Source organism: Kryptolebias marmoratus, unplaced genomic scaffold (genome assembly GCF_001649575.2).
Source record: "Kryptolebias marmoratus isolate JLee-2015 unplaced genomic scaffold, ASM164957v2 Scaffold118, whole genome shotgun sequence".
Classification (NCBI taxonomy): domain Eukaryota; kingdom Metazoa; phylum Chordata; class Actinopteri; order Cyprinodontiformes; family Rivulidae; genus Kryptolebias; species Kryptolebias marmoratus.
Genome location: NW_023665852.1, coordinates 1 through 17060, shown reverse-complemented (window position 1 = coordinate 17060; position 17060 = coordinate 1). Strand labels below are relative to the sequence as shown.

Here is a 17060-nt window from a genome sequence, read left to right as displayed (position 1 = left end):
GCTGGTCTCAGGCCAGTCAGATGAATCAGAACCCTAACCCGGTCCGGATCAGGTATGGATGTGGATCACAGGGAGTTTCCTGATTCATGACTCTAACAGAGTTTCTTTAGGAGATACTCTGAGTCAAACTAATGTTTGTTTCCTAAAAACAGAGGCTGATTTTTTTTATGATGTTTATTTCTGTGAAGTTATTTATTTATCATTTTTAAATTATCCCACAGTATGCATATATTTAGATTTTAAAGTTCCTAAATATTTAACTACACTGGTTTTAGATTAGAGATGTAAGGTTATAGAACAACTGGACAAACACAAATAAACGTTCATATTATTACAGTCATGCTGCAGAACCAACCTGTTAGACTGAAGGTTTTATTTTCTCAGCCTACAGGTTTATTTCAGGTTCCTGCAGGAAGCTGAGAGCCTTCAGACCTGATCATGGATCAGAGGCTCTGCAGTAAGATCCAGGTTAATATTCTGGTTCTGGTTCTGTCTCTGTGAAGTCTTCATCACAACACTAACAGACTAACAGACCCACATTAACGATGTTTTAGGTTTCAGCTCTTCTGCTTTTCTTCAGCCTCCATCAGCTGGAGGCTGATAAAAACAGTAACATTTAATAAATGTGTCTGATGTTATAGTTCTGTAATTAAAAACATAGAGCCTGATCAACATGTTTACTGTTAAAACCCTCTAAACTTCCTGCAGTTCTCTTCCTGAACAGCAGGGGGCAGTACAGCTACACTGCAGGCAGCAGAAGAGTTTACAGGCCTTCTTTATAAACAATCTGACCTGGAGATTAAACAGATTCACAGAGTCAGGATTAAATTCACTGCAGTTCTAAAGGACTGATTTTATTATTAAATACTTTGACTTCACTGACCTCAGCTTTATTAAAACAAAACAACAGAATCTGAACATCTGTTATACTTGAAGACGTTTCTTTTAGTCAGTTTTCTAAAACCTCCAACAGAGCATTAAGCCTGATCCTGAATCAGTTTCACTTCAATCAACACCTTCATTCATGTGACCCAAACAGAGACCCTAATGACCCTCAGGAGGGAGGGGAGGAAGATTAATCTGTGTTTAGCTGTATAATCAGATCATTTTATGAAGTTTAAATCTTGGAACTCCAAACTCTCCAGTTTTGAATTAATAAAGATCCTCAGATGAGAAGACAAACTGCTTCATAAAGAGAAAAGAAGTCCAGTTGTTTGTTGTTTTTTTTATTTGGTAAAGCCATATTTTGGATGATAAAATTATAAACTAATATTTTTTCTTTAAAAGCTCACCACTGAACTATAGAAAATCTCTTTGTTTATTTATCAGAGGAAATGAGAGCAGAATGCATCAAACTGTCTGTTCATGTTTCACAGATCTTATATTTTAACTCTAAAAAAGCCTGAATAAAACCACAGATCAGCTAAAATACTTTAATTTGATCCTGCTGAATTCTAACTCCACCAGGATCATCATGTCCTGGATGACTGAGAACCTGAATATATTTAAATCTGACAGTTTACAGAGGCTGGATGAGAGAAACTGACCTTCATCACTGAATAATTTATTAAGTCCTGATTTAATCTGAACAGAAACAGGTGGTTTAAACTTTCTCTCCTGTTTCAGATAAAATGATACCAATTTAATAAAATCCAGAGTAACATATCACCAATCCTATCATGTTTAAAGTGTCAGTGATATTAAACTGGATCTGAGAAACCCAGGATGTGTTGGTAGAAGCTGTTTCAGAGTTCAGACCTCTGACCTGAGATCAGTTCATCTCTGATCTGAACCATCGGCTCACAGATCACAGCAACACATCTGAGTTTTACTCTCTGTTCAGAAAACAACCCCTTCATTTTGACTGCTGGAAAACAAGCTGCTCAAAGCTCCGCCCCTTTTGGGACAAATAACCCCTCCATTTTGTCTGGTAGTAAATTAATGTCTCTAAGCTCCGCCTCCTTTCATAAACATGAAAATCCTTCTGTAGTGAAAGCAGCTGATGCCTTTCACTGAAGTGATTTTATGTTTGGATGTAGTGATGATTTCTAAGGACAGAATAAAACAGCGGCCATTGTTACCGTTTAAATCCTCTCTGCAGCTGAACTGAAGCTGATAATCTCTCCTTTTAATGCCTTTCTGTTCACAGAAACAAAACTACAAACTGATCCTTTATCTGCTGCTCAGAAGTTTCTGTCGTCTCCAGGTCCCATCAGCAGTTTGACACCATTAGCTTTCCTCCAAAAGGGGGCGGGGCCTTTGGAAACAGAAAGTAACATGATGTCACTCTACTCCATGAAACCTGCAGACCTTCATCCTCTCCTGTCTGCCTCCTCTTCCTCAGACCCTACATGTCTGAAGAGTTGTTTCTGAACGGGACGATGTTCTGTGAAGCTCCGCCCACTCACCTGTCTGACCTCTGAAACACACACTTGCCTCCAACACACACTCAGTCTCTCTACTCATCATCCTCCTCCTCGTCGTCTTCATCCTCCCCCTCTTCATCCTCCTCCTCCTCTCCTCCCTGAGCTGAAGAGTCGGGGTTCCTGGTGTAGGTTCCTCCGCCGCGGTACGCCACCATGTCCTGAGACAGAGACAGAGACAGGTTTACATTCATCCATCCATCAACCGCCGCGGTACGCCACCATGTCCTGAGACAGAGACAGGTTTACATCTGAGGGTTCACATGTACCTGCTGTTTCTATAACTCCACTCATTCATTAACTCATCCATTCATACATTCATCAACTACCAACATGTCCTGAGACAGAGACAGGTTTACAACTGAGGGTTTACATGTACCTATTGATTCTATAACACCACTCATTCATTAACTCATCCATTCATACATTCATCCATCCATCAACCGCCGCGGTACGCCATCATGTCCTGAGACAGAGAGAAGCTGGTTGATTCTGAAGCATCCAGCGAGGATGAATGTTTCTGATCCATCAGTCTCTGCAGCTGCACTGACCTGACTGTGACACCAGCAGGACATGTTTCTGTCTCTCTGTCTCTACATGTCTCTGTCCCTGGCTCTGTTCACACTGCAGGCAAAGTGTCCCAAATCTAATTCTTTTGTCCATCTGTAACAGATATTGACCCAGATCACCTCCACATGTGGCACAGAATCTGATGTCTGATGTTTTTCGTACAGCTACAGGCTGAACGATGACGTCACCTTTTACTGACTTTTACAACATGGAAGTAGAGGTCTGTGGATCGATCCAGTTATTGATGTTGATTCCAACATCAGGCAGTGTTGGATTATTGAGACTCTACACCAACATATGTTACTAACGTTGGTGGACCATCCTGTCATATCCTGTATCAGCACTAGCATGATGGGATCAATACTTGAGTTTGTTTCTACTTTCAGGACATCGCTCCAGTTCCTGAAACCGGATTCTGCCCCTGAGTAGACAGGAAGCACTGAGATTAAACAGAAACCCTGAAAAAACTAGCATGGCTGATAATGATTTAGTCTGCTCTGATTGGACAACACAATGACGTGGTGCCTCCATGTTTACTTCTGGAGACAGCGAGCTGTGTGTGATGTCACATCCTCTGCACACGTCGGTCACTTCAGAGCTACAGACCGTTCACTCTGCAGTCTGATGGAGGTCAGATTAATTATATAAAACAAACAAACTTTGGATCTCAGCAAACACATCAGAAGTGATCCTGAAGACCTGCAGTGTGAACCTGTGTCAGTCTGTTCTGGTTCTGGTTCTGGTCTCACCCGGTCGTACTTCTCCCTCAGCTTCTGGGCCTTCTCCTCGTACGGTTGTTTCTCAGACTGGGACAGTTTGCTCCACATCTCTCCCAGCTTCTTGGCACAGTCTCCTATGGACAGACCCGGGTACTGCTGCTTCACGCTGGGTCGGTACTCGCTGCAGAACACAAAGAACGCTGACCTGCACACAGACAGAACCAGAACCGCTGAGCTGAATGATACCATACACAACCAAACAAGGTCAGTAAAAAAATAACATTTTCAGAAAACAATATGATGACAAAACACATTTATGTTCTCTGCAGAGTCAACAACACATCCAGACAGTTTATTTCATTTAGAGGACGTGTGTGTGTGTGTCTGAGTGTGGGGTTAGTGTGTATGTGGTTGGTGTGGGTGTGTGTGCGTATAGCAGCACCCTAACACCATCTTGTTTGAAATGTTCTGGGTCAAGCTGACCCAGTGAACGAGACTAGGAGCATTTATCAAGTCTTAGAAAAGTTTGGAGATATAGGTCAGAGGATTTAAACAAATCATAAGATGAGCATGGATTGGTTAGGATTCTCACACACCGACGTAATAACTTTCATTTCTATACGCCCTGTCTGTGTCAGAAGGTTAGGATTGTGAATGTGTTCACAGACTACAGAGGTGCTCGGAATAAAAGTCCCCCGTGTTGGCTGGAAAGAAGAACCAGTGTCTGCTTCATTTTTTTTTTTAAAACTAATTTTGTATCCGCTCAACCATTCTCCCATACTCATAAGCAGGATCTCTGAGCGTGACCCCCTACAGAGGAACCTCCTATCAGCTGTTCAGATCCAGGATCTCTGAGCGTGACCCCCTACAGAGGAAGCTCCTATCAGCTGTTCAGATCCAGGGTCTCTGAGCTCCATGACCCTACAGAGGAACCTCCTATCAATCAGTCAAACCAGCCCGTCTTTATGCTGCCTCTGACCGTTCATAAATAACAGATGAAGTTGGTGTCTTCCTGCAGAGATGTAAGCTATCAGAATCAAAGCAAAGGAACCAAGAGAGACGTGGAGCTGAACTCCAATAAATGTGTGACGGACGTCTGTCTCACATTAGTTTCAAAACACGATGAATTAACTCCCGATTCTCTTTGTGGTTGACTCATTTATGAAACTAAATTCAAAGTTACTGTGTTGTCAGTGTTTCCTTGGCAATAAATCTGTTTGCTGTTTCTTTATCCTGCAACTGGGTGGTCAGAGCTGGCAGTGCTCAGGAGGTAGGGCTTCGTCCTGTAACCGGAGGGTTGCTGGTTCGAGCCCCTGCAGTTGTGCCCTTGGCAAGACACTTCACCTGCCTTGCCTACTGGTGGTGGTCAGAGGGTTCGGTGTGATGGCCGCTTCACTTCTGTCACCATCAGAGGATGAACGGGTGAATGATTGCAGTGTAAAGCACTTTGGGTTCCTTGGACCAGATAAAGAGCTAAAGAAGAGCAGGTCATGCAGGCTGAATGAAACAAAGAGCAGGTGTAGATGGGCGTGGCAGGAATGAGAAGCAGAAAACAGAAACAGGGAGATAAACTGAAGAAAAGAGAAACACAAACTAAAAAAACAGATACACAAAAAAGAAACCAAAAACATCATCATCAGGATGATCATCCGCTGGTTAATCTGGGGTGTAAGTAACCTAAAGCTCTCTCAGTGATCTTTATGAGCTATCTGTCACTATCTAATCAGGAGGACTTTCTTCGTATGAATGAATCCACTCCTGATGTCTAAATGTTCATGTTCTGTTCCTAGAACAGTGATTGGTTAGACCTGTCACCTCAGAGGTAGAAGGTTGCAGGTTTCCCTCCAACCAGAGACATTACATGGTCTCCCCATGCATGCATGGCATTTTTCCCTACCCGTACCCCCATGAAGGTCATGTCATGTAATAAATGATTAAATGTCTGTACAGGTTCACATGTTACCATTCACTGAAGCCGGGAGACACCAACACTGATTTATCACCACTCTCACTAACATTCTGTGAACTTCTGTATCTAAAATTTAACATTAAATTAAATGTGTACAAAACTAACTGATGTGCACGTTTCATGGTGCATCCAGAGAATTAATATTAGAATACAGACACGTCCAACTTGCACACGAGACCAAACTCCCATCAAGCAAAGACAGAGAGAGCACAGGCTAGGAAAAATACTGCAACCAACCAAACCAAAAACCCTTGACTTTATCTTTAAGTTATTGTTGTTGTTACAAGAAGAACAAACTCAAACTCTTTGTCTCATTGAACAATCCTGTGTCCCCGGCCTGCTCTGTTCTAATATAAAGAACCTTTGAGTTATTTTGGATCAGAACATCTTTCTACCCCTACTTTAAAATCTCCACTTCTCAACAACCCAGCTCCATCTGATAATGGAGATCGCTCCATGCTCTAGCGGAGCTGGTTCGCCTGTATCAGCATTTATATGATCCATCTATGAGAGATCACAAAGATAATCAAACAGTTTAAAACCCATGGAAGGAGATTACTGCTGCAGCCGATAAAAAGGAGTGTTTATAGAAATATTAGTCCTATGATGGGTGAATCACAACTAATAATACAGTACAGCTAACTCTCCTTATGTCATTGATTTACTCAACATTTCATTCAAAGCAAATAAATCACTGAAAGTCAAACTGAATGCTTTAAGTTTAAACATCCTCTCTGTATCACAGCCAGAAACACAACAGCTCTTCCTCCTGAATATGTGCAGTTATTTGTGGTGTGACAACCGTCTGCTCTCTTTTTACCACATTTCCACTGGTTCTGTAGCGTACTGCCCGTCTTTTTGGAGAATGCTGCACCGACGTAAGCATCAAGTATAAACGCCTCCACCGCTCAGATCCCCGTGCCGTGTGCGAAGCCCTGCATGACGCTACAAAGCTCAACTGTAACTGAGCCTTTATGCTGGTTCTGGTTCTGCTGGAGGTTTCTTCCTGTTCAAAAGGAGTTTTTCCTTCCCACTGTCACCAACCTGCTGCTCAGGATGGAGACTGAGACGAAGTGAAGATTCAACTCAATCTGCTGCTTCCTGAGTGAGAGAACTTTTACTGACTGGCTTTTATAATGTGAAGGGTTTGGTCAAAGACCTGAGGGGACCTTTGTTGTGACTTGGAGCTGAATAAATAAACTGAATTTCACCTGCAGCAGCAGACATGTGAAACATGATTTTACCCTCCTGTTACAAAGCTTCAGAGCAGATTTATGATGGCTGACTGATGTAAAAAACAGAAGATTAGAGCTGACTCAAAACTAAAAAACCTAAAAACAGATGTTTCAGAGATGAAGGACCTTCCAGCAGACAGAGGAAGAGGAGCACCAAGACCATCCCCATCAAAGTCTCTGTGTTACATCTGTATTAGTCTGTCGGCTCATTAACATCTGATAAAAACACTGGAAACATGTTAACAAATTTATGTGACCTCTGTTGGCTAAATATAAAGTACAACACAAACCATACTGCCTGTTAGGTGTATAAATTCATAGCTATAGAGTTTGTAGAAACTTATAAATATCTCAGCATTGTCATAGATAAAAAGCCCCTTCGTTTCACATTGACCATAAAAAACTAAAGATAAAACTAGGATTTTTTTATTTTAGAAATACCTCCCACTTCCCTTTAATGGCTCATAAAGATGTGGTGCCTGCAGCCTTCCTCCCTGCTGGACTCAGGTGATGTTTATATGAACGCCCCGGCCAGCTCTCTGGATATGCTGGATGCTGCGCATCATGAAGGGATTTATAACAAAATGTCTCACACACCACTGTACTCTGTACTCAGTAACCTGACCATCATTATCTACCTGCAGACTTCTACACTGGTATACTTTCATTTATTAATCCATTCTAGGCCTGCTGCCTCCTTCTCTATATTCTAAGATGTTTTAAAGACAGTCCAGTCTCAGTTTGATCTCTTTCAGAACCCCTCAGGTCAAACAGAACCTGGAGAAAAGGTCTTCTCCTGTTCTGATCCATCTTCCTGGAATAAACTGCAGCAAAAACTTAAACTGTCCACTTTGATCCTTCTGGGACATTTTAAAGAAAAAGGAAAAACCATCATTTCAGACCTGATCTTGTTTAGGTTTTGTTTAAACTCTGCTGCCTTTAAAATGTCAGAAAATGTTTTATGATTTGTTTGTAACTGATGTTCTGTTACAGGTCTCTCTTGTAAATGAGACTACCTGTCTAAATAAAAGTAAAATAAAAAATGAGTCAGAATGAACAGAAGCAGCAGTGCAGGAAAAGTGAAAATATTGATTTTGGCTGTAATTGAAATTAGAAAAAAGAAAACACGCCCATAAATACACCATCTAAAACAGAAATTAATCTTCCTAATCTACCTTTAAATTGCAGTTTTCTAACAAATATGTCTTCAGAAATAAGCCTTTAATTCTACTCCAATACATTTCCTTTGAAATTGACAGTTTTTCTCTGCCAGCTGCCAAAGGATGGAAAACTTTGTTTAATGTTTAACATCATTGTGAAGATGTGGGATTCCTCTTTTGAAATATGAGGCTCGAGTTCCCGACGTCATTCTAGACCGATAAAAATCTGGTTTTTAAACCGGTACTAGTCTTAAGAAAACTTCCTGGCTGTTAGCTGAGTGATAAATTACAAATTATGAAAAAAAATCCTTTAATATGACTCATTTTACCAGCATATACTACAAATATGTTTCCAAGCCCGCTTTCAGCTCAGAAACTGGATTCAGTTGATGGAAACCAACAGNGCAGACCTACAGGTGTCTCAAAGACCACTGATCTGTGGACCTGCAGACCTACAGGTGTCTCAGAGACCACTGATCTGTGGACCTGCAGACTTACGGGGTCTCAGAGACCACTGATCTGTGGACCTGCAGACTTATGGGGTCTCGGAGACCACTGATCTGTGGACCTGCAGACCTACAGGTGTCTCAGAGATCACTGATCTGTGGACCTGCAGACCTACAGGTGTCTCAAAGACCACTGATCTGTGGACCTGCAGACCTACAGGTGTCTCAGAGACCACTGATCTGTGGACCTGCAGACTTACGGGGTCTCAGAGACCACTGATCTGTGGACCTGCAGACTTATGGGGTCTCGGAGACCACTGATCTGTGGACCTGCAGACCTACAGGTGTCTCAGAGATCACTGATCTGTGGACCTGCAGACCTACAGGTGTCTCAAAGACCACTGATCTGTGGACCTGCAGACCTACAGGTGTCTCAGAGACCACTGATCTGTGGACCTGCAGACTTACGGGGTCTCAGAGACCACTGATCTGTGGACCTGCAGACTTATGGGGTCTCGGAGACCACTGATCTGTGGACCTGCAGACCTACAGGTGTCTCAGAGATCACTGATCTGTGGACCTGCAGACCTACAGGTGTCTCAAAGACCACTGATCTGTGGACCTGCAGACCTACAGGTGTCTCAGAGACCACTGATCTGTGGACCTGCAGACTTACGGGGTCTCAGAGACCACTGATCTGTGGACCTGCAGACTTATGGGGTCTCGGAGACCACTGATCTGTGGACCTGCAGACCTACAGGTGTCTCAGAGATCACTGATCTGTGGACCTGCAGACCTACAGGTGTCTCAAAGACCACTGATCTGTGGACCTGCAGACCTACAGGTGTCTCAGAGACCACTGATCTGTGGACCTGCAGACTTACGGGGTCTCAGAGACCACTGATCTGTGGACCTGCAGACTTATGGGGTCTCGGAGACCACTGATCTGTGGACCTGCAGACCTACAGGTGTCTCAGAGATCACTGATCTGTGGACCTGCAGACCTACAGGTGTCTCAAAGACCACTGATCTGTGGACCTGCAGACCTACAGGTGTCTCAGAGACCACTGATCTGTGGACCTGCAGACTTACGGGGTCTCAGAGACCACTGATCTGTGGACCTGCAGACTTATGGGGTCTCGGAGACCACTGATCTGTGGACCTGCAGACCTACAGGTGTCTCAGAGATCACTGATCTGTGGACCTGCAGACCTACAGGTGTCTCAAAGACCACTGATCTGTGGACCTGCAGACCTACAGGTGTCTCAGAGACCACTGATCTGTGGACCTGCAGACTTACGGGGTCTCAGAGACCACTGATCTGTGGACCTGCAGACTTATGGGGTCTCGGAGACCACTGATCTGTGGACCTGCAGACCTACAGGTGTCTCAGAGATCACTGATCTGTGGACCTGCAGACCTACAGGTGTCTCAAAGACCACTGATCTGTGGACCTGCAGACCTACAGGTGTCTCAGAGACCACTGATCTGTGGACCTGCAGACTTACGGGGTCTCAGAGACCACTGATCTGTGGACCTGCAGACTTATGGGGTCTCGGAGACCACTGATCTGTGGACCTGCAGACCTACAGGTGTCTCAGAGATCACTGATCTGTGGACCTGCAGACCTACAGGTGTCTCAAAGACCACTGATCTGTGGACCTGCAGACCTACAGGTGTCTCAGAGACCACTGATCTGTGGACCTGCAGACTTACGGGGTCTCAGAGACCACTGATCTGTGGACCTGCAGACTTATGGGGTCTCGGAGACCACTGATCTGTGGACCTGCAGACCTACAGGTGTCTCAGAGATCACTGATCTGTGGACCTGCAGACCTACAGGTGTCTCAAAGACCACTGATCTGTGGACCTGCAGACCTACAGGTGTCTCAGAGACCACTGATCTGTGGACCTGCAGACTTACGGGGTCTCAGAGACCACTGATCTGTGGACCTGCAGACTTATGGGGTCTCGGAGACCACTGATCTGTGGACCTGCAGACCTACAGGTGTCTCAGAGATCACTGATCTGTGGACCTGCAGACCTACAGGTGTCTCAAAGACCACTGATCTGTGGACCTGCAGACCTACAGGTGTCTCAGAGACCACTGATCTGTGGACCTGCAGACCTACAGGTGTCTCAGAGATCACTGATCTGTGGACCTGCAGAATTACGGGGTCTCAGAGACCACTGATCTGTGGACCTGCAGACTTACGGGGGTCTCTTGGGGGCGTTGGGGTCTTTCCTCTTGCGGCCCCTCTTTCCGAAGCCTTTAGGGGGGACATAGTCCCTCATCTCCCGGTTGTAGCGCACCTTGTCAGCCTTGGCCATGTCCTCAAAGCGCTTCTTGTCACTGGGAGACAGAGCCTGGCAACAGCAGAGACAGACAGAGGTCAGTCAGGGAGGAAAACCAGGTCCTGTTTAGGAACCAACACCTGCACAAGTCCTAAAACCTTCTGCTTTTTGTTTTTGACTCTATAGTTGACATCCATCAGTAAATGCAGCATTTCTCCTAGCACTGTCCTACAGGGGGGGGGGGCGCGCTTCTGTGTGGAGTTTACATGTTCTCCCCTGCATGTGAGTGTTTCCTCCCACAGACCGAGAACATGCATGTTGGGTTAACTGGTAACTCTAAATTGTCCCTTGGTGTGAGTGAGAGGGTGAATGGTTGTTTGTCTCCATGTGTCCCTGTGATGGACTGGTCCTTGTGCAGGTGTCCCCCGTCTCTCACAGTAACAGCTGAAACAGAAACCAGCTCCCCCGACTCTGAATAAAAAAAAATGTAAAAAAAAAACTGCAGCAGAATGTTTGATTAAAAAGAGGAGAGAAAACTGATTTAATGTTTGAGCTGCAGCTTCTTTCTGATTAAAGATGGAAATATCATTAACCTTCCCATCACCACAAAGGATTGTCTCTGTCCCCTTCCCGTTTCCCTGAATGTCCTCTGCCCCACCAGCTGTTTCTCTGCCACACACCCGTCTCCCCCCCCGTCCCCTTACTGTCTCCCCCACCTGTGTCCCTGTCCCCCTCACTGTCTCCATGTCTCCCCCACCTGTGTCGCTGTCCCCCTTACTGTCTCCCTGTCTGCCCCACCTGTGTCCCTGTCCCCCTTCCTGTTGCCCTGTCCCCCCTCACTGTCTCACCTTCCATCTCTCAGAGCATTTCTTGGAGAACTCGGCGAAGTTGACAGACTGTTCAGGATTTTTCTTGCGGTGTTCCTCTCGACACGTCTGAACAAAGAAGGCGTACGCCGACGTCTTCCCCTTCGGCTTGTTGACGTCTTTACGCATCATACTGACGGCCTGAAAACAGCAGAAGAAGAGGATAAGGGGTTAAATCAGAAAAGGATGACCTGTGACCTTTTACCAGAACAAACTGATCATTTCAGAATGAATCTCCAACAACAAATCAGCAGCACAGATAAAAACCAACACTGTTTCTGTAGAAATACATAGAAATCATCAACCAATCAACATTTATTTATAGTTTTTTATAACAGCCAAACGGAGCACAAAGTGCTTCACAACACAAAAGTAAAAACAATCAATAAAACAATACAAAAACACCAGAGTGCCACCAGGTATTAAAGCCTGCCTCAATAAAAGGTTTAAAGATTAGATTTAAAAAGGTCCAGATCAGTGATGCAGTCCTGAGGTTGTTGGTTCTACAGTCTGGGTTCAGCGACCCAAAAGGCCCGGTTAGCTCAACGTTTGTATTCAGACTCAGGGACAAACAGTGAAGATGTTTAAGTTTATCTTAAGGTCCTGGTCTTAAGTTTAAAATCAAGTCTAAAACAGACTGGAAGCTGATGGACAGAAAATGACCCGGGGGTGATGAGCTCATGTCTGGTTTAGTCCATCTTACAGAACATCTCAGCTTTAAAAGCTGAACTCCTCTCTGCTGTTTGAACAGAAAGCTCCTCAGATGAGAAGAGAAACGTCTTCAGTTGCAGAACAGAAGTCCAGATGGTTTGGGCAAATTTATTTACAAAAGTGGACAAACATTTAGACATTTCGTCTAATGCAAAATTTTTTAGAAATGATTCAGGGTCCAAATTACTAATGTTTTTATTTTTGGGTGGGGCACACAGTTCAAACTGAGCAAATACATTAAATCAATTAAATACATTCAGTCTAAAACAGTTTATGTCAGAAAATGTGTTTACAGTGATAAACTCATTCATTATTCCAACAGACTATTTAAACCTGGACTGGACGTCTTATACTAAAATCTAATTACCATATTTTCCGGACCATAAGGCGCACTTAAAAGCCTTCAATTTTCTCAAAAAACGACAGTGCGCCTTATAACCTGGAGAGCCTTATATATGTAAGAAGTCGTAATGTTTTAGCACAACTTTGGTAAACTACAAAGCCACGCTGCTTGCAGCATTAAGACTCAATTATGGTCGCACAGGGCTCCGCCCACGGCACGCAGACCTGAGCGAGCGGTGGAGGTGTTTACTTGACGCTTACATTGGTGCAGCATTCTTCCGTGAGTTTTAAACCAATTGATTATCTTTGTGATCTCTCATAGAGATCATATCAATGCTGATACAGGCGAACCAGCTCCACTAGAGCAGCAAAATTATCCATTTTGAATGAAGCGCGGCGCGCAGTCTGCACGAAGTTTCAAGAATTGGGAGGTGAACGACATGCCTTATAGTTCGGTGCGCTTTATATATGACAAAAGTTTGAAAATGGACCACTCATTGACAGTGCGTCTTATAATCTAGTGCATCCTATAATGCAGAAAATACGGTATTAAAAACAGTGTTATTTCTAAAATATAAAACAGTGTTAGGGCCACAGTGGGTCTTTCCATTTTTATTAAAATTCTGACTTTAAGAATTCTGAGAAAAAGTCTGAATTTTGAAAATAAATAAATGTTCTCACCATGGCCCTAATCCTCTTCAGTACTAAAACCTTTGTTTTATCTGTGGAAATATAACCTGACTGGAACAGACTGAAACTGTCAAAAGGCTGAGGACAGACAGAGGACACCTGAGAGGAAGTTAGTCACTGATTTAGAAAAGAGGAGACAAAAATTAACAAAAAAATAAAGACAGTCTGAGTATAGTTCATTAAAATATCCTTTACCACAGAGGAACAAATGAGCTCTGGGTTAAAATAAGATAGGTTCTGTAAAATGTTGGTTCTGTAAAACGACATTTTACAGAACCTGCTTTATTTATTAGACCACTCAGTCCAGGTTTGGACCGATCAAGTGAAAGCTAAAATTCTTTCTTGATCCTTAATAACTGGTATAAATTATCTGTTTTATTGTTGGACACCTTGACCCTTTAACCTACAGGGTTTAAAGTATTTAATGTTTTAACTGTTAAATATTATGATTTAATCTGTTCGGCAATCAACAGTTATGTCCACCAGAGCTCTCATTGAGGCTCACTGTGAACAAAGAGAAACACCACAGCCTCAGCATCCATCACTGTAGGCAGAACCAGTAGGCCCACCAACCCGACTGCACCCCTCTGTCTGTCCGGTACTGACCCTGGTCAGATCGTACGAACCCGCGGTATCCTCCCCGGCTGTAACACCGGATCTGTAAGCACAGAGTTTAAACCTGTAGCTGTCCGCGTCTGAGCGGAGCTAGCAGCAGTTAGCCAGCCTTGCTAACATGGAGAACAATAGTAGAGCTAGGAGCAGTTAGCCTAGCCATGCTAACATACAGAACACTGAGCGGAGCTAGCAGCAGTTAGCCAGCCTTGCTAATATGGAGAACAATAGTAGAGCTAGCAGCAAATAGCCTAGCAGTGCTAACATATGGATCGTTGAGCTAAGCTTGCAGCAGTTAGCCTAGCCGTGCTAACATACGCATTGTACGGAACACTGAGCGGAGCTAGCATCAGTTAGCCTAGCCAAGCTAACATAGAACGTTGAGCGGAGCTAGCAGCAGTAAACCTAACCGCGCTAACATACGGAACACAGAGCGGAGCTAGCAGCAGTTAGCCTAGCCAAGCTAACATAGAACACAGAGTGGAGCTAGCAGCAGTTAGCCTAGCCGTGCTAACAAATGGACCATTAAGCGGCGCTAGCAGCAGTTAGCCTAGCCAAGCTAACAAGCAGCAGAACAATGAGCCACCATTTGCCGCTTCCCGCCCTCTGCGGAGCGGCCCTCTGTTAGCTGAACATTCTGAGGTTTAATCCGCAGAGACGTTAGGAAACACCGCATTACTTTTAAAAAAACATCTATTTTTATATTTAATCGCTTTACCGTTTTTATTCTACATGAACCGTTTACAATGGAAACGCAGACTAACTACTGCTCCTACGCATTTTCAACGAAGGGCTCAGACTATGTTCTGAAGACGTCAGTTGTGTAGGGGGGGCAGACTATTTCCTGGCATTCAAACTCTAAAATGGGCGTTACATGTTTACATCAACACGCTGTGAATAACGGTCCTCCCGGTAGAAACAGATCAAAATTCAGGATTACAGGGTTACATCTCACACAGCCATGGTGTGATTGTTACAGCGGCCATTTTATTATTTTTCCAGCCTTTCATCACTGAAACACGTCAGGATAAATAGACCCGGCTGATGAAAACCAGCTCGTCTCCAGGTAAAAACCAGCATTTAAACCCTGGTCCCGCCGGAGGACGGACTGAGGTACTCACTCGGTAGGATGGCCGGGACAGGTAAAGAAGACTTGGACTGGATCTCAGGGTTTTTTGTGGGTTTTCTTGGTTCTTTTTGTTTTAGGGGCTGAAGCTGCGACCGGAGCCGTTAGTTCACTTTCAAACTGGGTCGAGCTCAGGCTTGACCACGCCCCCAGCACCACTCCTGTTGGTTTTCTTCTTTCAGAGGGCGGAGTCACACCGCCTTCAGTGGGCGGAGTCTATGTCAGTCCTCGTCTGTGATCGGCTGAGACAACTGCCAGTCAAACCCGCTCTCTACATGTCTCCGCCCTCACTGCAACGCTACCAGGGCGGGAATCACAGGCATACATTTATTTATTGAAAACTATAAGACATAAAACATCTGGTTGTTAACCAGTCAACAACAACAATCATACAAACAAAATGCCAGGGGGAGATGAAACAGTTATACATAGAGGTTGTTGTTTTCTTGATGTAAATCACTTTTTTGGATCATTATTTCCTCTGGTATCAGATGCTGTGCAGCTAGGATTTTTACTGAAACCTTTTTTACTTTTGGACATTTTGTTATGATGCGTAACCATGACAACAAGTGTTAAATGTGAAGAACCCTGAAGTCCAGTCATGGCCAGAACCAGCAGACCGCCTGTAAATCCACCCGAGATAAAGCTCCCAGGAAGCAGCTCACCACCAAAGCTGCCAGCAGGAGCGCCCCGACCGGCGGAGTGAAGAAGCCTCACCGCTACAGGCCCGATACCAGGGAGATCCACCACTACCAGAAGTCCACAGAGCTGCTCATCCAGAAGCTGCCCTTCCAGCACCTGGTCCAGGAGATCACCCAGGAATAAAGACCAACCTGAGCTTCCAGAGCTCAACCATCATGGCTCCGCAGGAGGCCAGCGAGGCTCACCTGGTGGGGCTCTTTGAGGACACCAGGACTGAGGACACATTGGGACAGACCGCTATCAGAGATCCTTCCTGCCCACAGCCATCAGCATCTACAACAACTCACAGATTCACAGAAAGAACAATAAACAAACAGTAGTCAGTTACAAGCTTAAATCATTCAAATGTCTTTTTCTTTGGATAAATGTTGTGTAAAATTGTGATAGGAATCTGCTTTACTTTGTAGTTCATAGAGTATTTTTATCCACTCAACCAAGCTAAGTTCCAGTCAATGTCACGGTACAGAGAAGACCAACAGGTCCTGCCAGAGGGAAGAGTTACCTTACGTAAGAATGATCTTCTAATTTTATTAAAACATTTATTTTTGATGATATCAATATCTCCAATCATTAACCTGTTTTTAGGTAGATCTTTAGTGTTTGTTGTTCCGTTAGGTAGAGCAGAAAAAACTATCACGTATTCTCCTGGTGTAATAGGGAAATTAAATTTGCATAAAAATTCCTTGTAAGAAAGGAGATTCCCTTCATCATTAAACACCTGTTTAACCAGTGAGATACCAAGTTCCATCCAGTTCTTATAAAAAGTCATTTATTCTTATATAATATGTAGGATCGAAGTTTCTTGTTTACCTTCTTGTGTTCTTAAATCATGAAACGAAGGAGAGGAGACCGTTTTAACGCGTTGAGACGTATTTCTGCAATGCCAACGGTAAAACAACCGCGTCGCTCTGCTGTAGCTCCTTTATTTACATTTTTCCTAATTTCCATTCAGCTTGAACATCACTTCCTGTCTGAGGGTACGGAAGCCTGAAAGGTTGGCAAAGTAACTCAAATCAAATCCTGAGAAATAAACACAACTAAAAAAACATAAAATATGTTTCAAACTTAGAATAATAAATGCAAATTAAAGCTGCAAGCAGTGTTGGCGGCCCTCGCAGCTCAGCGCCGCTCCGGCCTTGCGACCGCGGGAGCTCTTGCAATCGCGGGAGCTCTGGCGACCGCAGTCTATGCTCT

General features: G+C 44.1%; 1 protein-coding gene across 1 annotated transcript; it reads right to left on the bottom strand.

The window, feature by feature from the left end:
* Window positions 1–158: 158 nt before the first annotated feature.
* LOC108228710 (high mobility group protein B2) lies at window positions 159–15313 on the bottom strand. Its single transcript, XM_017404311.3, has 5 exons — window positions 15160–15313; window positions 11666–11824; window positions 10738–10889; window positions 3743–3917; window positions 159–2584 (listed from the first exon to the last, which is right to left on the bottom strand). Exons 2-5 carry the CDS (start codon window positions 11813–11815, stop codon window positions 2459–2461), a joined length of 603 nt encoding a protein of 200 aa, XP_017259800.1. The 5' UTR covers window positions 11816–11824; window positions 15160–15313; the 3' UTR covers window positions 159–2458.
* Window positions 15314–17060: the final 1747 nt, after the last annotated feature.

What these genes read in the sequence shown, in the direction of transcription:
- LOC108228710 (XM_017404311.3), bottom strand. Translation starts at nt 11,815, where the DNA reads ATGATGCGTAAAGACGTCAACAAGCCGAAGGGGAAGACGTCGGCGTAC. An exon ending in AATGCTCTGAGAGATGGAAG is followed by an intron (nt 10,890 to 11,665) that starts GTGAGACAGTGA and finishes TGCTGTTGCCAG; the next exon opens with GCTCTGTCTCCCAGTGACAA. An exon ending in AACGCCCCCAAGAGACCCCC is followed by an intron (nt 3,918 to 10,737) that starts GTAAGTCTGCAG and finishes GTCTGTGTGCAG; the next exon opens with GTCAGCGTTCTTTGTGTTCT.